Raw genomic sequence first — 22,257 nt, forward strand, 5'->3', positions numbered from 1 at the left:
AACCCCGTGACGAGACGCAACTTTCTTCAAATTGTGCGAGAGACTGTGCAGGTAAGGCCTTACCTGCACAGGTTTCTGTTCTGTGCTTTTAGCTTGGTCTGAATTTTTTATCTTTTTCAAAAGGTTTTCAGACATGCCGGTGACCAGGTGGGCTGGGTAACCTGCAGATAAAATCCGGTCAATCTGGGGCTCCCCTGGCATTTCCGATGAAATCATTGCAGAGTTCCTTAAGATCTTTCAGGGAAGCAGCCCGCATCCGTGCACTTTTTTCATTGATGTTAAGTTTATACAGCTTGCCCCACTACACTGAACTCGAATGCTGCCGGGAAGGCTCTTGGCCTTTTCGCAACCATTGGAACCGTTATTCAAGAAAGGCTACGACGCCTTTGGCGTTGTTCATCCAAGTTTTTCGCATGTGCTCGCAAATGCAAGCACCGAAAAGCAGCCACTCTCATACCGCTGGCAGCATTTGCTTGCATATCGACGCTGATTGCATATTGAAGCTGATTTCGCTCCGTGATTTATCACAGCAATATGTCGCAGCCGCAGTCTGGTGCTGTCTTTTTTTGTCTCTACAACTCTAGGCTTCTTTGGCTTTGACCAAAGCGAATTAATAAAACAAATCATGCATAGTACGCACCCATGGATAGTCCTCATGACCCGAAGTATCAGCTTTTATTTATTTTATTTAGTAATACTGCAGGCCAATACATTGGCCCAAGCAGGAGGGGCATATCACAAACAAGAAAACACTGAAAAGCGTATACAATGCAACATGAAATGAACATAATGCACTAAAAGAAGCACAAATGATAACGTCAACATCGCTAACTTGCACAAAAATGATTTTGCAATGCAGCCATGAAGTCGTTAGACCGAAATACACTAATGGGAAGTGAATTCCAATCGTTCACCGTTCGAGGGAAAAAACTGTACTTTTAAGCGTTTGTTTTCGCGAAGATCGGTGCAAGCAAATACTCATGACTGTGTCGTGTTCTCCTCGTAGAAGGCCGACATACGGAAGCTGGTAGCGTCATATTATTTTTTCCAGAAAGAGTGTTATGTAGTAGTACAAGGCGATTAATTTTTCTGCGTATTTCGAGTCTCTGTATTCTATTTTGTAACATTATTGAGGACGGCGAATCCTTCCTGGCATATTTCCCGTAAATAAATCTCACTGCTTTTCTCTGTACTCGCATATTCTAACTTCGATCTTCGAAGCATATTCTAACTTCGATCTCACTATTGCATTGTAGGCTAACATTTTAGTCCTTACAGGCGCGTTTTTAAGCTTTCTTTTTATGAACCACAATTTTTTTAGCGCAGCTGAGCAAACATCCGAGATATGAGTTGACCATGTAAGCTTATTGTTGAGGGTAACGCCAAGGTATTTGTATTTGTCGACTTCGAGGACAGTTCTATTTCCAAGTTGGTACGGAAAAATTCTAGCAGATTTTTTTCTTGTTACGCGTAAAAGTACAGTTTTTTCCGCATTGAGCTCCATTCCCCAATTGGAACACCAGTCAGTGATTTCAGCAAGGCATCTTTGCAACACATAATGATCATCATAGGACACAATTTCCTTGAAGATAACACAATCATCCGCGTATAACCGAATGGACACATTACCAGGAATAACATCAATCAAGTCATTAACATAAATTAAAAATAACAATGGTCCTAGCACACTGCCCTGAGGGACTCCTGAGGTGACCTGACGAGCACTGGAAGTACAATTTCTAATATCAACAAACTGTTCTCTGTTTTTGAGATAAGCACATATCCACTGTATGATACCAAGTGGGAGTCCAATTTTATCTAATTTATGTAATAGCTTTGCATGGGGAACTTTATCAAAAGCTTTGCTGAAGTCCAGAAAGAGCACATCTATTTGTCCAGATAAATCAAGTATGCGGGATAGCTCATGTACGGTTGTTACGAGTTGAGTTACAGTGGAGAGTCCTTTCCTGAAACCATGCTGAAAAGGTGATAGTATGCTATGATCTTTCAAAAACTCTTGTATAAAACCAGCGACAATATGTTCCAATAGCTTACAACACGAGCTAGTAATAGATATAGGACGGTAATTTGAAACAGTTTGGCGGTCTCCTTTCTTGTGTACCGGCAAAACACGTGCTTTACTCCCGACTGATGGTATTGCACCTAATTTTAAGGATAACTGAAAAAGATTAGAAATGAATTCAGACAATTGCTCAGAATATCGCCTCAAGAAAGCATTAGGAATGTTATCGGGCCCAGCTGACTTCTTAGTATTTATATTTAGAAGCATTGCCAGGACACCTTCGCGACTGATTAAAATATTATCTACCGATGGGCTACTTGTACTGGAAAGTTCACACTGATCACATTCTGTAAACACACTTTGAAAATATACATTGAAGTATTCAGCAATGCAGTGCGCATCCTCTATTTCAATTCCGTTGACGTTAATGCTTTGTATCTGTTGTTTTCTCTGGCTTAGATGCAGCCAGAACTTTTTAGGATCGCTAGAAATAAATTCAAGATTCAAGCTGTAGAACTCATCTCTAGCCGAATTTACCTTTCGTAGTAAGTCTTGTTTCAGCTGCGTAATCTGCGGGGTTGTCGCTTTGTTCCTCTTTCTCAGCCTTTTTATCTTACGCTTGGTCTGAATAATATCTCGATTTATCCAAGGATTTAGGCGCTGTTTTCGAACTACTTTTAAAGGGACAAAGTGCTCCGTACAGTACTTTACAGTCTCCTCAAAACGTTGCCATGAAAGTTCCACATTATTTTCGATTATATCAAGTTGTGTATCTAAATAATCTATAATCGCAGCATCATCTGCCTTAGTGAAATCTCTAATTGTTTTAACTGTTCTATGATCTTGGTGCTTCTGCGCAGGAACTTTCCAGCAAATAGATATCAGCTTGTGATCTGATATACCAGGCTCGATCGTTGTTGTTCCATCAGAAAATACTTCGCTCAGGAATAGAAGATCGAGAATATTATTTCCACGGGTATCACTATACACAGCCTGCTGGAGGCCCAGGCTGAACATAATATCTATCGCCAAGTCACCAGAAACCGATGAACCATAGTTTAAACGATTCCAGTTTAGACACGGTAGATTAAAGTCACCTGCTATTATTAAGTTTTTTCCCTTTAGTGGGGCCCGATATAGAGCACCAAAAAAAAACGACATTCCCCAGATAGATACCTTCAAGAGTAAACTTTCGTGTTCCTTGATTTGATCTGCAACTGTTACATGAACACTGGATTTTGTTATGACTGCAATACCGCCACCGCGAGAACCCCTGTCTTTTCTGTACAGATGACAGTTCGGCGGAACTATTTCGTCGTCGCGAATGGCTTCGTGCAACCAAGTTTCCGAAATGATGCAGACATGGGGGTCATATAACAAAAGCAAATCTTCCAGCTTATCTGTTTTATTTACAATACTTCTGGCATTGAATGAGAGAAGCCGGAGCTGGTGCGCCTGCAAAAGCTAGCTTTCGGACGTTGAGCTGTTCGTTCTAGAATTTTGTTTGCGGCTCGGTGTACTATCAGTTCCAGAAATCTGTTTACGGGAGTTGGAGGCATCATCCCAAGAAAAATACTGGTCATCAATTCGCAGCTTATCGTGAATCAGCTGAACCTTTTTTCCGCTATCTTTGTCTGCCTTCGCACTAGTCCAAAGCAGTTTGCGTTTGCGCCGCGTGTCAGTGCAGTAATCATTCTGAATAGAAATGTTTGAACCTTTTAGCTTAAATGCGTTCTGCATGACTGAATGTTTTTCCGTGTAGTCCTGGAAATACACGATAATCGGCTTGCCATCTGAACTCCTCCCAAGCCTATGTATTCTAGCCACCCACGAACATCTCAAGCCCAATTTATTCAGAAAGACGTCGTTTAAAACCTTGTCACGTAAGAGCGACAAAGTTTCATTGGGAATTTCCGGAACGCCAAAAACTATCAGATTTGATCGCCTACTTCGATCTTCTAGGTCGATCATCTTGGCTTTCTGTGATTTTAGTATCTCTTCCATTTTACATACAGTTGTGACCAAGGTAGCAGCTGTGCTCGTATTTTCTTGTACGTCTTCTTCCGACTGAGTCAAACGCTTGTTAAAACAATCGACCGTTTTTTCTGTATTTTCAAGGCGCATTTTCAAGTCCGCGATGTCATTTCTTATTGCCTGTTGTCCTTCTATCAAGGATTGAAACATTTCTTCAACTGTTGGCCCAGGATTTTCCTCAACACCGCCACACAACATCAGTTTGCAGGAGCAAAAACAATCATAGGCTATACTTATACAAAGTTGAGGGCACGGCAGAACAACTAAAAACCTATTGTCACTACGAAACGAACAGTTGTGACCAACCTGTACAAAGAAGATGAGGCGCATGGTGAACGACCTGCGCCAAGCGCTTTCGCCGTGCCCACTTCCGCCGTGCCCACTTTCGCCGTGCTGTACAGTCTGATGACTATAGTACGGAAAAATCAGTTTTATTTTGTTATAATGAAGAAACTATTGAATGAAAAGAAGATAATTTTGACGGCGTTGAAACTGCTCTAATATGCTACTCTGCAATCGGAAGGAAGGCGGCAGGAGAAGGGTGCACAAAAATATAAAAGTGGAAAGCAGACTTTATTGCAAGTGTCGAAGTATCGCAGGCATCAGCCTCTATCATGATGTTTATTATTTTTTATGGTACATCATCACAAACGGGCTGAGAGCCCTGCAAGCGCAAAGGGGTCCGGTATTTCTTAAGCTTTAGTTTGTATCGCTGTGCTCATGTATGTTCCTGCCGACATATTCACTAGAGTGACACTAGCATTTTGTGCAAGAAGCTTATACGCCAGTGAATTAAGAGCGCTGTCCTGTTCTTCACTGCCCTGCCATATTCAGTCTTGTGATCAATAAGTACAGCAGACAGATTCACAAAATCGCTTTTTCCGGCCAGTTGTAACGAACGGGAAAGCTTACCGCAAAAAGTTGGGTCCTTGTTGACGATTGCTTAACCAAGGAAATGCGATAGCCTTTAGGTGTTGGGTTTGCCGTCTACCTTGTAATTGGAGTATCGTTCCTGCGATGAAATTGCGCGCCCTTCGCTATCACTATTTTATGCAGACAGAACCACTTCGGGGAGACATGCGGCCTCGTTACCCTTGAGCTCGGCGGCCCACCGCCCGCTCATATACAACCAAGAACCTCTTGAAACCCGATTTTCCCGCAATTTTAACATCACGCCCCCTTTTCACGGCGAAACCAGTAGAAACCAGATGTTCCCGGTCATTTAACGCGAAAGCTTTAACGAGCTCATGAGGCGGTAAACCTGGCGTCGTCGTCGGCCCAGTCTCACCTTGGGCTGCCGCGTTGAAACATTCCAGGAGCTCCAGCGGCCTTGCGCAGCTGCTCGGTCAACCGGCAACCTCTCCTCCCTCGCGCCGATAGCGGGTGACAAGCGGCGGCGGCTGGGTAACGGTTTCGCACCCTGCTCTTAAAGGGGAAGTCCTCCAAGTTTTTCACCTTTTCGAACCACTGTGGCAGCTTAACCCATGTCAGGTGGACCAAGTGCTAAATGTTCTGGAGGAGGGCCAACTGCCAAATTTTGTGGGTAGGCCAGGTGCCAAATGTTTTACGGGTGGGCCAGGTGGCAACTGATTTTGAGATGTGCCAATTGTTTTGGAGGTGGGCCAACTGCCAAATTTTGGGGGCGGGCCAAGTGGAAAAGTTTTTGGAGGTTGGTCAAGTGCCAAATTTTGGGGGTCATCGGGACGTCTGCCGGTGGGGTGGCGATAGCTGAATTTTTATCCTGAGTTTGTAGCTCATGAAAGTGGCCTTTAGGCGATAATTTAAACAGTGTATAGAGATTGGCCATAGTGAATAAATACGCCTGAGCAGTCCCAAATGGCCTCAGGACTACTGCGATATGCTTTGTTGCTTCATGTTTTCGTAAGCGAACTGGGGCTGTTTTTCAGCTGGATTCCCATGATTGGCCTAGCGATCATCGCTTTTGGAACAGGCGGCATCAAACCGTGCGTGTCCGCGTTCGGAGGCGACCAGTTTTTGCCAGGTCAGGTGAGTCTGACGGGCAGGGCAGGTGAGTCTGATGAGTCGACACCCGGCTGAGTCGGGGAATTTTACAGCTGTCTCTGCGGCTAACCATGCCACGATAGCTGGTCAGAACGCAATGACATACTCTACCGGAGGGTAATCAATAAAGAACACATTACTATATCATCTGCTAGAGCGCCGCAAACTGTCGTTATTTTTAGTCTTGAGTTGTTACCGAGCTCCTGCTGATCAAAATTCCTCAGAACTCGACGCTGGCTGACAGGTATCAAACCGAAATTGTTTACGGAAAGAGCAAAAAGTCGCAATGTTCCCGTTATCTTCAGACCAGCTCCAGCCCATTCGCGCCAGCTCATCTTGCTAGGGGAGGTGCAGAATAACAAAGATAAATAAAGTCAAGGTGTTTATTCCAGTGTTTCTCAGATGTCCTTGTAACAACAACATTGAAAAATCGATGTGACTGCGCCAAGTACGTTGTGCTTTTGATGGCCGCAGATGAAGAGTATTTTATGTAAGCGGAGGTAGTTATTGTTGAATACCAAAGAACTGATGCGTTCTTCCATATAAAAACAGGGGGGAGCTGTATGCCTTCGATGACTAATTCTTGCGCGTATTCCGACTGTTGCGCCGCCTGTCGGCAAACCCGCGAAGCCTAGGCCGGCCACATCTGCCGCTCTCCCAATCCCTTTCTACGCACTGCGCTCGTCTTTTGACAACTTACGTCGTGTGGAGCATTGATTAGCCTTGAGTCTGCCTGCAGTGACGAAAAGTTCGTTGTGCAGTTCGAAGACTCGCGCCTTCACTCGTGAACAGCGATTGTGCCAGTAAAATTAAAATTCGCGTCATGGTGAATTTTAACGCTGGAGTGCTCAGTACCTTTCTTGATTTTTACCACACTCCACATTCAGCGATCACTTCCACGGTTCCCACGGTGCACAATAGGCGTGCTGTTTGCAAATACTTTCGATGGAGGTCCGCTTTGAAAACATCGGTCGGAAAAGTCAAAGGGGAGGACGTAGAGCCAAGCTGTGAGCGGCTCACTGCTTCTAAGAAAGGGCAGCCATCGAGAAGCAGGCCAAAAAGAATGCACCACACAAGACTGCACCTCTTGAGCAGCTGTCGATTGCTGCACTTGGAAACTCACCTAAAGGCGACCTGAGACTTTGGAATTCTCGATGGATGCATGCCTGGCAGATTACCAGCATGTTGATAATTCCCCCCCCCCCACACCACATCTTGTCACATGATGCCTGCTCTAATTGTCAGCATCTCTGTTCTTCATATATAATTTAATGCGACATTAAATGTTTAGTTCCAATCATAACAGTGTCATAATTGTGTGTCATTGTGCATTACTATTGCCCTTCCTATTACGATCCCTGATCGAATTGACACGAAGAAATAAATAAATCAATCAATAAAGAAAGAAAGAAATAGTAATAATATGTTTTATGTTTCCATCAAAACGATCGAGGAGGCCGTGGCTAAAAGCTGCAAGCCGGCTCGAACAGAACCCATGGCCTCTTCTACAAGGCTATACAGGACCATACATGAACATACAGAAATTTGTGCAAAATACAACGCAAAACTACTATTTTTTTAAAGCAGTACAAGAGCGTAAGAAAGAAGAAAAAATGAAAATTGTTTATAGTCATGGCCTACAAAGTGCCGTAGTTCACGAATCGTGGTGAGACCTAAATCAAATCCACATTTATTTAGGTTACTAAGAAGTGCAGGCAAAATTTAAGACAATGTTTCAATACAGTAACTGGCACGAGGGGTGACCAACTTCCACAGTTAAGCGCGACGTGTAGTATAGGATGCAGCTTTTGATTCCAGCTGAGCTAGGTTGCGGAAAAAGTTTTTTATTCACGCTTAGATGCGAAACAGCGTATAGTTATATCATTTCCAAACATATATTATGTGTCCTTGAAGGAACAGATCACGACTGTGAGAATTGGTTTATGGTGGTTTCACGTCCCAAAGCGACTCAGGCTATGAGAAACGCCGTAGTGAAGGGCTACAAAAATTTCGACCACCTGGGGTACTTTAAAGGGACAGTGAGGAGAAAGCTATCGTTTTTTTTTTGTTAGCAAAATCTGATAGTCGGCAATTCATGGCTTTGTTGCCCTTTTCCGGGAGAGAAAAATGCAGTTATTTCAAAGAAATTTGGATTCGGTGTTGAAAAAGTTTTTCCCGCCCTCCGATTCAAACTCGGCGCACTCTTATGACGTCACGGCAACTCTTATGACGTCACAGGCCGGAGTGACGTGAAACGTGACGTACACGCAGACTCCGTGATTTCTGCGGCTAGCGGTGCGTCTAGCAGCAGTCGAAACGAAAGCTACCGCCGCCGCATGTTGAGGGCATCTATCGGGGGTCGCTTCATTTACGTTTACACCGGCGTCTTGCCAGCGTTACGATGGATCCCGTTCCGGAACCCGCCAACGAAGTTCTCGCAAAAACTCCGGCCTGCATTTCAGCGACCTCAACCCCACAGAGGGTGCGACGATTTTGATGGAGCACGGTTAGGTTAGGCGCCGGCAGGTCGTTTCCCCCTTCCGCCGTGAGCAGCCGTTGCAAATTAAATATCTTAAACCCAGTGCGGGGAGTCGCGAGGGGCGAGGACAAGGTCGGCACGTCGCGCCCATCGGAGGCTGGCCGAGGCTTTGGGGCCAATGAATTGTGATCCCTTGAAAGGCGCTGTTGCGCGGTGCAGCAGGCGGCGTCAAGGAGGTTTCTCGCGGTTGAGAGGGCCAGGTTATTTATGTTATTTTTTTGCTACAAAAAACGCGTGGGTGCTCAAGGGCGCTCGCGTTTAAAGTTGACGGCTTTAAAGTAAAACCGACGCACGACGCTTCAACGGGTTCCGCGCGTTTCCGGAGGCACGGGGTCTACTAGATCGGGCTCTCTCGCCCACATGCATGTACCTTCAGATGTGTACTGTGAATGGATTAAATTAGCCGAGAGCTCGAATAAAACAGCCCCACCCAACTGCCGAAGCTATTGAATGGAGCCTCAAACAAGCGAGTTGGAGGAGAGCGGAGTCACGGTCTCTGCAAGTTCCAAATGCCTTTAAAGTGAAAGCTCTAATGGCCGCGAACTTCCGATTTCGCCGTGGCGGTGCTCCGAGGAGGCACATGAGGTCACAACGCAAACCTCGCAGCGGAGCCGAATCAGTCTGGCCGGGCCGGCGGTGGCTGGCGCACTCGGCGCGAAACAGAGACATGCTCCAAGTCTCTGCCAGTGCGGTCAGAGTGCGCCGAAGCCGCCGAAAGCGTCGGCGGTCAGGAGCAGTTGGAGTATAGGGGGGTCTCGCTTTGGCCGACGTGGCGTCGTCGTGCAGCGCGCGCGAATTACACCGGAGTATAAACGCGCCTTAACAGAGTCTGCGCCTAACCGCTAACCAATGCATTCGGTGGCGGCATCTATGGGAGCTACTGGAACCCCCCGCACACTCACTGAATAAAGAAGAAAAAAAACCTATGGCGAGGCTTGGAATCGAACCAGGGCCTTTGGCGATTGAGGCGGAAACGCTACCACTCCGCCACGACGGCGCAAGGTGTAATTGCCAACAGAGGCGCGTCTAGTGCACTCACTCTTCTGATGCAGAAGTCTCCGCGCTTTCGCCACGTGTATCCTGGCCTAACAGAGCTAGGCCATCAGCATATTTTTCTTAACTGCCTTGTACCTTGTCTTCCGTCCCTAATAAACGATTTCCGTTAAGTAGCTTTTAGTTGACTGGCACAGTCGGGAATGTTTCGCCGGGCGAGCGTGCGAAGACACAAGTGCTGCCTTGTACGATCACCGACCATCGTGCCATCATAGCTTTTCATCGACCGTGGCGATCATCTGACAAGCCTTAACAGGCTCCTTCAAAGGTTAACTAGCACTTGAAGCGGCACTTGGAGTTCCTCTGCTGTTCGGCGCTTTTATATCGAGGCGCGTCAAAAACAAAACCACGGGGCACGCAAAGCTCATAGACGCGAAGCGCCATAACAAATCGAAATCCTCCTGGCCGCCTGTGGCGCCGCCAAGCATCCGTTTTCATTCCTTCCAACATTCAGGTTGTCTTTTGTCTGCCTTTCTTGTGTGATAAAAGTGCACTATCGTTTCGAAACAAAACTTACATCAATATTGAACCGCGCAACCTTCCTTTGTCACCTCAGAGATTCGTGGCTCCATGCAGTAAGGAAAAATCCTCCAAAGTGGCGCCTCTTGTCCTATGACGTCATCACGCTTGTACTTGCGAGATTGGCCTGTGGCGGCGATACCTGTATTTTGGTTCTGGCTGTTTTCTACGTTACAAGAGCCTTGTTTCTAGTAAGAGTGGCGTTTTTGTGATCACGAGCTGGTATTCCAACGATACAAGCCAACTTCAATTTTTCCTGAGTGTCCCTTTAACGTGTAGTGACACCACACAGTACATGGGCCTCTGGAATTTCGCCTCCATCGAAATTCGACCGCCGCGGCCGAGATCGAACTTGCGTCTTTTGGGTCAGCAGCCGAGCGCCATAACCACTGATCGACCACGCCGGCGACTATGAGAATTGTAATGAGCATAAAACAGAAGCCTTACTATCTTTTTGCAAGTTTGCTGCTGCTGTAGTACCCCACACTAAAGAGCAATGTGAGATGGGAGTAAAAAAGGAAATTATATCAGCTTTTTTTAGGCTAAATGGTAGCATTGTTCTACATCACGATAAAACCCCAACACTAGGTTCGGAGCAAACCAAATCAATATGAATATCCCAAATATATTTTGCGAAAATATCACCCCAAAGAATTCTGATACTACTTGCTACGTCAATTGTAGTGATACCGTACAGATCTAGATTTAGATTTACATGTTTTGATTTCGGTCTAAACAGTACAGCCTTAGCTTTATTAGGGCTAAGTCCGAAGTGGTTTCCCTAAGTTTTGCAAGAGAAGAGTTCGCTATGTTGCAGATGTGCACGCAGTCCGAGGCAGAAAAATTATGCTAGCATCATCGGCGCATAATATACATTTGGCTTCAGTGCACGTATTTACAAGATCATTTGTATGCATATTAAAAAGAAAATGTCCAATAATGCTGCCTTGAAGTATACCTTTTGCAATCGGTTTTTGGTCGGAGCTGTGCTCACCTATTTGAACATACAACTGCGGATACTAGAAGTAGGATTTTATGACGTTCAAGCAATGGCCACGAACTCCATACATTTTAATTTCCTGAGTAAAATGCCATGACCATTACTTTTAATTGCTTTGATAAAGTCAACATGCAGTCCAATTACAAGCATCTGACTTGCAAGCTGTGATAAAATAGTAGTTTGTTCCAATAATAATAGGTCTTTAGATCTGTGTTTTCTAAACCCAAAGTGAGCTGGAGTTAGGAGGTTGTATTGTTAACATTGTGCGCCAACCTCATCTTCATTTTACTGCATTCAACAGTCTTCGTCGCAGCCGCCATTCCTGGGAGTAGCAGCAAAAAAGCCTGCTCCTGCTGTGGCGAAACTAGTTTGGAATAATTTTCTCTAAACCGTTCCAAGATATATGTAACAACACTGAAATGGCACGATAGCTTCTGAGGTGATTTGCATCACCTTTCTTGAATGGCACTTTAAACTTAACACCCTGCATTCTTCCTAGGAAAATTGCACTTGATAAACAAAGGTTAAATATCAGATTCGGAGTAATAATGTCAATAATATACTTAAAATGTCGAATTTGCATACCTTCAGCATCACACCTCGAGGTATAATGAAGCAGCATAAAGACAGACTGAACTTGATTTTCGCTGACTGCCTCAAGAAAACAAGTAAACTTGTTTGGGGGGGGGGGGGGGGGGGGGGGGGCATAACTTGAAAATTCAGAGACTGGAAAATTATCGCCACTATGCACAAAATAATATTTGAATACATTCGCAAGAGAGGCCTCTCATACTTCGACATCGGCCATTTTATTTTTTTCTCTCTTCGGGGAGAATTTTTTACGATTTAAAACCGTGTTCAGCTTTTCCCACAAAATACGCGGTTTACGAGAGGATCCGTCAAGTTCGGCATGAAAATATTTGTCTATTTAGTTTTAATTGTTTCTGCATGCTTTAAAGCCGAGTAATTTTTCGAGAGTTTCTGTGAATTAGTGGTAAATTATAATCCTCTGGGCTGTCCGCGTTGGTTAATGCACTCGCCGTTGTGAGCAGGGTTGTCGCTGGCGGCTACTCGGCGCCAAATTGGCTACTTTACGACCCTGTCTGGGTCCCTGGCTACATTCTGGCTGCCCTTTATTTGGAAGCATTTACTAGCCAATGCAGCAACATGGCAGTTTGGCGAATTTACTAGCCTAGGCGCATTTACTAGCCGCGCGTTGGCACCCCTCCGCGCTTTTAGGGTAGCTATAGGCACCCTATATGCGCGCGCGTCGCGACTCCGAAGACATCGTTGGAGAGAGGATTTCAATTGACCACGAGAGAGCGTTGCTTCCAGTTGTTCAGCCCTGAGAGCATTCACTAAGCACCGAAATTTACTCATTAAACACCTTCATACTGCAAAAAGTCAACACTATTTAAATTTCAACCTGTTTACCCCATCAGAAGGTCGCACAGAAAACATTTGCAAAGCACTTAACGCTGCTATTGGTACTCAGTCGGAAACAGTCACTAAAATTATAATATATAGAGATAATTACATGATGTTAGGCTATAGCTAATGATGACTTTTTTTCTGCCAGCTGGTTGCGCTACTAACGACAGCTCTCCGTTCGGTTGTATAATTGTCCGAAGGAGCAAACGTGTTTAGGGCCTGTCACGGATAGTGAAGTCAGGAAGGGCAGGGAACTGGATGCGGGATATCAATCAATCAATCAATCAATCAATCAATCAATCAATCAATCAATCAATCAATCAATCAATCAATCAATCAATCATTTTTTATTCAAGACAATAATACAAGACTATTGTCTTGGGGGACGTGACAAAAGGCGGAAAAGTGCCTGACGAGGTCACGCCACCCTGTGGCAAGCAGCGGTTTGACACTCATGCAGAGTTTCAACAGAGTTTACATGCAGAGAAATGTCTTAGATGAAACTGAATCCCCCAACCCCCTTATTATATATATATATTTTTTTTACAGTGCAAGAATATGTACAGGAAACAGAGTACAAGAATAAGTGCAGCAACTTCTGCTAGCAATACATGTTAACAAAACACTTCCAAACATAAAATACATGTAAACTATCGAACTTGAAGCACATGGAACATAAAATTGAAAACAAGAAGAAAAACATGAAAACATAACACACTAGTCTTCCGTTAAGAATAATCCCTTGAGTGTTTTCTTAAACCTGCTTAATGAAAGATTTTCAGTTAATAGGTCGTGAATGACGGGATAGTTGTTTAATAAATCTGCTATCTGACAGCTTAATCTTTGATGTCCATAGTTTGTTCGAGCTCGGGGCTTGACTATGATGCTTTTTCTTAAATCGTACACACTTCTTTTTTCTTGGTATTTTGTTTCAAAGGTAGATTTATCCAACCGGTATTGGCGGTAAACTTCCAGGCTTAGTCTGTATTTGTAGAACTGAGGCATTTGGAGTATTCTATGCGATCTATAGTAGGGCGCACAACTAGAGGACAGCTCTAAGTTACTGATAGCGCGTATTGCTCTTTTTTGTATTGATAGTAAGGAATCTAAATTTGTTTTCGTTGTGGTTTGCCACACAAGAGAACAATAGCTAAAACGTGAATGTATAAGGGAGTAGTACACTAGTCGTTTGATAGAAGCTGGCAGGTAACACCTCAGTCTGTTTAAGATGCCTAAGGCACGAGAGAGATCAGTTCTAAGTGTGTGGATGTGAGCATTCCATAAGAGATTTTCGTGGAATGTCACACCTAGAAATCTGGTAGTAGAAGACTGTTGTATGTCCAGGCCATTAAATTTTAAACACGGAATTGTATACATTTCTGTACCTTTGGAACGAAAGAGTACATACTTTGTTTTGTTTATGTTTAATGCGAGCCGGTTACTTCCCAGCCATGAGGTTAAGCCCAACATCCAATTGTTCGCCTTTCTGAACAGCGCATCTAAATCCCTACCCGAAAAGAACACATTGGTGTCGTCCGCATATAAAACCAAATTCGAGGCACCCGGTATATTTACAATATCATTAATATAGATGAGAAATAAGACTGGCCCTAGGATGGACCCTTGTGGTACACCATACAACAGAGTGTTTGTCTCTGAACATTCACCATTGATGACAGTATACTGCTCACGTGAAGTTAAATAACTCATGAGGAGAGTACCAGCTATACCCCTGACACCGTAATGCTGAAGCTTTTTTATAAGTATATCATGTTGGACACTGTCGAACGCTTTTCTAAAATCGAGGAATATACCCAGAGTTAATGCCTTGTTTTCGATATTGTGCAGAATTTCATCTTTTATTCCAAGTAGTGCTGTTTCTGGAGATTTGTTTTTCTGGAAGCCGAACTGTTGCCTTACGATAATATTTTGCGAGGTTAGAAATCCAACAAGCCTTTTGTTTATAATATGCTCAGCTATTTTCGAAAATACAGAAAGCACAGAGATCGGCCTGTAATTGTTCACGTCATCGAAAGAGCCTCCCTTGTGTATAGCCGTCACACGAGCAAGTTTCATTTTGGCTGGGAAAACTCCCTTTTCCATTATAAGATTGCAGATGTGTGCAATAGGAGTACTAACTATTTGACTCACAGCCTTCAGTGGTTTTGGTCTGATCTCATCAGTGCCAGATGCACAACCGTCTTTTAGAGACATAATTATATCTTGCACCTCGCTGAAATCAGTGGGGGACAAAAATATTGTATTCGGATTACTTGCAGTGACATAATTTTCCCAAGGTGTAGAAGAAGGGACATTTGTTGCGTCGGCTAAAGGAGCACCAGCAGCGAGAAAATGCTCATTAAACAGGTTTGAAACCTCTGCTTCAGACAGATCGGCATTCCGAAATTTCACTTTTTTTGTTTCTGCATTCTTATAGATTAACTCTCTCATGGTTTGCCATACCAGTCGTGTATTACCGTTCATCTGTGTAAATTTATGTGTGTAGTATTTGAGCTTTGCTTTTTTTAAGTCTGAATTTAGCAGATTTCGTACTTTCTTGAATGCATGAAAGTCACTTTCATCTTTTGTTTGCAAGAATGTTTGGAAAAGTCGGTTTTTCTGTTTGATTCTTTGAAACAATTCACGAGAAATCCAGGGCTTTCGTACTTTTTTGTTCTTTTTTCGGGGCTTGAGGGGAAAACATGTGTTATAAGCAGATACAAAGCATGAAAGGAAAGCGTCGTAAGCGGCATCGGGGTTCGAGAGCTCCAAAATTATGTTCCAGTCAACATTTGTCAGCATGTCCCTAAACTTGTTAACATTGTACTCGGAGTAATCTCTAATTAATACTTTGTGTTCGGGGGCGACTGTGTGTTTGCAGGGTAACACACAATATATTGGCAAATGATCGCTTAAACTGCAGATCAGGGTGCCTGATTTTACATTCTCACGAGGGAAACTTGTAACGCACAGATCAAGAATACTTTGGGAACTTGGTGTAATTCTTGTCGGTGTGGTGATTACGTTGGAGCAACCATAAGACTCGTATAACTCTTTGAATTGTAAGTAGGCTTGATTATCAAGGGAAGCATTCAGGTTGAAATCACCCACAAGAACGCTTTCAGACTTCAGCTGAACACTGAGTTCAAGTATCTTTTCAGTAAACTGCATAAAGTCACGGAGAACGCCTGATGGAGGACGGTACATGACAGAGAAAATCATACCACGACACTGTATAACTATGCATTCATAATTATCGCCAATTATCTTGAACTCCGGAAGTACCTTATAATTAAGCTTTGATCGGATGTATACAGCGATACCACCACCACGCCTCCTACAGCGACATGCAGATACAACATCATATCCGGAAAGTGAAAAACACTCGTCATATGTCCAGATAAAACCTGTGAAATACGTCGCTGACATATTATCACACTGCCTTGTCTGCATGCTCAATCTGTGCTTGTCGATAGGAATTTGTTCCCGGGATATGAAGCTGGCTAAGCTAGCAGTTTTATTCAAAAGGTTAATAGAAACGACATGTACAATTAGTGTCCTATATAGGTTTTACGTGTGTTTTACAAAGGTCTGCAAACTATAACCCTAAAACGGTCTTTATTTACTGAACGTTTTAACTTGATAACGTCAGCCCATTATAGATTTTGCAAGAATCAGTCAGCAGAGCTCGCACTCTTGGTACAAAAGGAATTCATTCTAGGAATTTTCGAAGCAGCAACACAGTGCCAGGACTTTTCAAAAGCATTTCAACTCATTAATCATAAAATCCTCTTTCACACACTTGATGAATACGACAGTAGAGTTGAAGCTTACAAATGAATGACATCCGATATGCAATAGCGGTCGCGTTCTGTCGTGATTCAAGGAAGGCATTCCGCAGTGAGGCTGGTGAGAACAGGGGTCCCGCTGGCAAGCATCTTGGGACGTTTTCTATTTATACTTTATATTAAAGAAATCGTCCGCATTGATGAAACAGCTCATTGCATAATGTATGCTGATGATACCAGTTTATTCCTTTCAAGTCGTGTGTTGATTTGGTTACTGGAGCGAATAGCCCAAAATAGATGAATGGGCTCAAATAAACGCCCTAAAACTAAACATTGACAAGACCAAGGCTGTTATATTTCACTCCTGCCGCAGATATGTCCGACTTCCCCCAGCTTTGTAAAACAATATCAACACTGAAATGTAAAAGCTTGAAATTATTACTCCTGTATTTTTGGGAAAACATGACATGGGATGATCACGTGAACTAGATATTATTAAGCTGTCTAGGACAACCGCCATTATGCGCCGCCAATGCTATGATTTCCCCGCGTCCGTTAAAGGAGTATAGGCACCTAACTTTTGGGTGCGTGTTTTCTTCTTTGTAATGATGTGTAAGGCATTATTATACATGGATTACCACGTGGTATTCTCCTATGGTCGCTGAATAGTTTATAATCAAATTTCTTTCTAGTGCTGTTTCGTTTTCGGTTTCAACAGCCGAACGATGAGTGTGACGTCAAAGTGCGGTTATAGGTCACGTGAGGCATGAAAAAACTACAATATAAGCGCTGCCATTCGTTGTCATTCGGGCTCTTGAGGAAGACTGGCTTCAGCACTGTAGCGAATCGAAACGATGAAGCAGCGATTATATAGGTGTTTTTTCATGCCTCACGTGACATATAACCACAATTTGACGTCACAGTCATGGTTCGGCTGTTGAAACATATGGTGAATCATGCGCAGTAGTGTCTTGCTCATCATTGTAGAGAAGAAAACATGCGACCGAAATTGGGTGTCTCTACTCCTTTAAGGTACTCTTGTACAGTTCTTTATTTTCATTTGTATTAAACTATGCGTTTCTTGTATGGTCCCTAATAACAGCTGGAATGATTAACACTTACCGTCTTACAAAAACAGTTGGAAAATCCGATATCGTTCCCACACTGCAGACTTGTTTACAAAACACAACATCGTTCTGTTTACATAATATATCGTTACAAACTATGCCACCTATCTAAACTCGGATTAAAAAAAAAACTACTGACATCATAACTAGTCTAGCAAAGATGCAGGTAAAATGTTCCCGTTTTATCGCGTGTGCTGTGCGATGTCAGTGCACGTTAAAGATCCCCAGGTGGTCGAAATTATTCCGGAGCCCTCCACTACGGCACCTCTTTCTTCCTTTCTTCTTTCACTTCCTCCTTTATCCCTTCTCTTACGGCGCGGTCCAGGTGTCCACCGATATGTGAGACAGATACTGCGCCATTCCTTTTCCCCAAAATCCAATTTTCATTTTTCAGCACCACGAACAAGTCCTAGCGGTTACAGACCGATAGCCCCCACTAGCTGCATTGCTAAATCTTTCGAAACTGTAGTAAACATTATACTGGCCTTCGTACTTGAATCTCGGCAACTCCTAGACGTACATCTATGTGCATTTAAAAAAGCATGCTCGATCACTGATCACCTTGTCCGCCTGGAAAGCACTATCCGGGAGGCGTTCATCCACAAGCAGCACTGTATCGGGATCTTCTTCGACTTAAAGAAGGTATGCGATACCACGTGGAAATTCAGCAGCCTCCGTAACCTAGAAGAGCTAGGTACCCGCGGCAGAATTCTCGAGCGCTTGAACGACTTCCTGGCTAACCGCACTTTCAGAGTCCACCTAGGAACAACTCTCTCCGTGACTTTCACTCCAAGAGAATGGCGTACCCCAGGGGTGCATTCTAAGCACGACACTTTGCGTAGTAGATAGGAATTCATTAATCAAAGTAATACCCAAGTCTGTAATGCATTCGGTTTATGCAGATGACCTACAGTTAGCATGCACTTCCTCCAGCATATGGTTCTGCGAGAGACGAATACATCATCATCATCATCATCAGCAGCAGCCTGACTGCACCCACTGCAGGGTAAAGGCCGGTCCCATGTCTCTCCAACTAACCGTGTCCTTTGCCAGCTGCGCGCACCCTATGTCTGCACACTTCCGAATCTCATCCGCCTACCTAACCTTCTGCCGCCCACTGCTACGCTTGCCTTCTCTTGGAATCCACTCCGTTACCCTTAAGGACCAGCGGTTATCTTGCCTTCGCATTGCATGCATTACGTCTATGGGGATTTAAAAAAGCCTGCTCGACCACTGATCACTTTGTCCGCCTGGAAAGCACCTAAATAATCTGCGATTCGCTGATGACATTGCCTTGCTGAGTCACTCAGGAGGTGAACTGCAAATCATGATCAATGCGTTAGACAGGCAGAGCGGAACGGTGGATCTAATATTAACATAAAAAACCAAAGTAATGTTCAACAGTTTAGCTAGGGAACAGCTGTCCACAACTGGAAGCGAGGGGCTGGAAGTTGTAAAAGAAAACGTCTACTTGGGGCAGGTAGTGACAGCTGATCCGGATCATGAGAGGGAAATAACTACATGGATAAGAATGGGGTGGAGCGCATATGGCGGGCTCTCTCAGACCATGAACGACAGTTTACCAATATCCCTAAAGAGAAACGTGCACAACAGCTGTATCTAACCGGTACTCACCTATGGAGCAGAAACGTGGAGGCTAACGAAAAGGATTCAGCTTAAGTTAAAGGGACACTAAGGAGAAACCTATCAAAAATATTTTGTTAGCAATATCTGATAGTTCGGCATTTCATGAGTTTGTTGACGCTTGTCCGGGAGCGAAATATGCATTTATTTCAAAGAAATTTGGATTCGAAGTTGAAAATGTTTTTCCCGCCGCTCCGATTCAAACTCGAGAACTCTTATGATGACACGGAGAACTCTTATGACGACACAGAACGGAGTGACGTGAAACGTGACGTAAACGGAGACTTCGTGATTTCTGGCGGCTAGCGGTGCCGTCTAGCAGCTGCCGAAATGAAAGCTACCGCCGCCGCACGTTGAAGGCATCTATCGGGGGTCGCCACCGTCGCTTCGTTTACGTTTGCACCGGCGTCTTGCCAGCGTTACGATGGATCCCGTTCCCGAACCCGACGACGTAGTTCTCGCAAAAACTCTGGCCTGCATTTCAGCGACCTCAGCCCCACAGAGCGTGCGATGCTTTTGAGGGAGCACGGTTAGGTTAGGCGGTTTCCCCCTTCCTCAGAGAGCAGCCGTTGCAAACTAAATATCATAACCCCAGTGCGGGGAGTCGCGAGGGGTGCGTTGCGCCCGTCGGAGGCTGGCCGGGGCTTTGGGGCCAACGGATTGTGATTCCTTGAACGGAGCGGTTGCACGGCGCAGCAGGCAGCGTCGAGGTCTCCCACGGTTGCAAGGGCCAAGTTATTTATTTATTTTTTGCCACAAAAAACAAATGGGTGCTCGAGGGCGGTCACGTTTAAAGTCGGCGGCTTAAAACCAAAGCCGGCGCACGACGCTTCAACGGCTTCCGCTAGATCCAACAGGTCCACTGGATCTGGCTCTCTCGCCAACTTGCATGTACCTTCAGATATGTACTGTGAATGGATTGAAATAGCCGAGCTCGAAAAGAACAGCTCCGCCGAAATGCCGCAGCTATTGAATATAACGCGCACCTCGCCGCGGAGCCAAATCAGTCTAGCCGGGCCGGTGGCGGCTGGCGCACTCCGCGCGAAATAGATACATGCTCCAATCTTCCCGCCAATGCGGTCAGAGTGCGCCGAAGCCGCAGAACGCATCGGCGGTCAAGCGCAGTTGGAGTATAGAGGGTCTCGCTTTGACCGACATGACTTCGCCGTGCAAGGCGCGCGCGCCTCGCCGCAGCATAAACGCGCCTTAACAGAGCCTGCGCTTAACCTCTAACCAACGTATTCAGCGGCGGCATCCATGGGAGCCACTGAAGCCCCCCCCCCCCCCCCCCCCCGCCCACTCACTAAATAAAAGAAAAGAAAAGAAGTCCGGTGCCGAGGTTCGGAATCGAACCAAGGCATTCGGCGTTTGAGGCGGAGACGCTGCCGCTCCGCCACGACGGCAGAAGTTACAGCCGTCCATAAAGGCGCATCTAATGAATGGTCTTCCGATGCAGAAATCGCGTTTTCGCTAGGTATATCCTGGCCTAACAGAGCTAGGCCATCAGCAGTTTTTTGAGCTGCCTTGTACCTTGTCTCCCGTCCATAATAAACGATTTCCGTTAAGTAGTTTGAAGTTGACTGGCACAGCCAGGAATGTTTCGCCGGGCAAGCGTGCGAATACACAAGTGCTGCCTTGTACGATCACCGACCATCGTGCCATCATAGCTTTTCATCGACCGTGGCGATCATCTGACAAGCCTTAACAGGCTCTTTCAAAGGTTGACTAGCACTTGAAGCGGCACTTGGAGTTCCTCTGCTGTTCGGCGCTTGCAAACCGAAGCGCGTCAAAAACAAAACCACGGGGCACGCAAAGCTCATAGACGCGAAGCGCCATAACAAATCGAAATCCTCCTGGCCGCCTGTGGCGCCGCCAAGCATCCGTTTTCATTCCTTCCAACATTCAGGTTGTCTTTTGCCTGCCTTCCTTGTGTGATAAAAGTGCACTACTGGTTTTAAAACAAAGCTTACTTCAATATTGATCTGCGGAACCTACCTTTGCCAGCCTCAGAGATTCGCGAACTCAAGTAGGATGAAAAATTCCTCCAAGGTGGCGTCTCTTGTCCTATGGCGTCATCACGCTTGTACTTGCGAGATTGGCCTGTGGTGGCGATACCTGTATTTTGGTTCTTGCTATTTTCTACCTTACAAGAGCTTTGTTTTCAGTAAGAGCGGCGTTTTTGTGATCAGGAGCTGGTATTCTATCGATACAAGCCAACTTCAATTTCTCCTCAGTGTCCCTTTAAGGACAACGCAGCGAGCCATGGAAAAAAAAAAGATAGGTGTAACGTTAAGAGACTGGAAGCGGGCAGAGTGGGTGAGGGAACAAACGCGGGTTAATGATATCCTAGTCGAAATAAAGAGGAAGAAATGAGCTTGAGAGACAAATGGGCTTGAGAGACCCCACCTTGAGTGATCGAAAAATACCTTGTGCCATGGCGCTCTTTGGCCATAGACGCCCTTGCGCCATAAAAATTCATAATCATCGCCACAAATACAAATCACCCCAAATAAACTGGCTGCTTGGGCACAGAAAAATGGATTCAAGTTTTCTCCTAAAAAACAGTAGCTGTTCTGTTCTCATGGCGACGAGGCCTACAGGGCGATCCCAACCTACACTTCAATCAAGTCACACTACCAATTAAACAAGAACATAAATTTTTAGGCGTCGCTATTGAGAAAAAACTCACATTTCTACCACACATTAACAACCTTAAAAAGAAAGCATCCCAAGTCCTCAATGTATTAAAGTTGCTCTCGCGAAAACGTTGGGGTCCGATACAGTATGCCTAATACAAATCTATCGCTCTCTGGTGCGCTTCAACCTGGACTGCGGGTGAATAGTATACGGTTCAGCAAGAGCATCCTACTTGAAACGACTGGACCCTGTTTATAATCTTGGTCTGCGCCTATCATCAGGAGCATACATGACATTCCCGGTAACCAGCCTTTAAGTTGAAGCTAATGAGCCCGCACTAAAGCATAGAAGAGTCACAGCTACATGCGTATATGTCCTAACAGCCCGTTCTCTTACTAAACTTCTCTTCCATCCCATTGTTACCAAGTGCCCATCTAAAA

General features: G+C 44.8%; 1 protein-coding gene across 5 annotated transcripts in view; it reads left to right on the forward strand.

Annotated features, from left to right (window-relative positions):
* Nucleotides 1-22,257, forward strand: part of LOC144108821 (solute carrier family 15 member 1-like) — a 230,266-nt gene that overhangs the window by 72,319 nt on the left and 135,690 nt on the right. For 4 of the 5 annotated variants that reach the window (XM_077642012.1, XM_077642029.1, XM_077642005.1 and 1 more), the window contains exon 5: nucleotides 5,965-6,064. The exons of the other annotated variant lie outside the window; for it this stretch is intronic. In XM_077642012.1, coding sequence (XP_077498138.1) covers nucleotides 5,965-6,064 — 100 coding nt within the window. The remainder of the gene's footprint in view (nucleotides 1-5,964; nucleotides 6,065-22,257) is intronic. 5 annotated transcript variants of the gene reach the window in all.

This window comes from Amblyomma americanum, chromosome 1 (genome assembly GCF_052857255.1).
Source record: "Amblyomma americanum isolate KBUSLIRL-KWMA chromosome 1, ASM5285725v1, whole genome shotgun sequence".
NCBI lineage: Eukaryota > Metazoa > Arthropoda > Arachnida > Ixodida > Ixodidae > Amblyomma > Amblyomma americanum.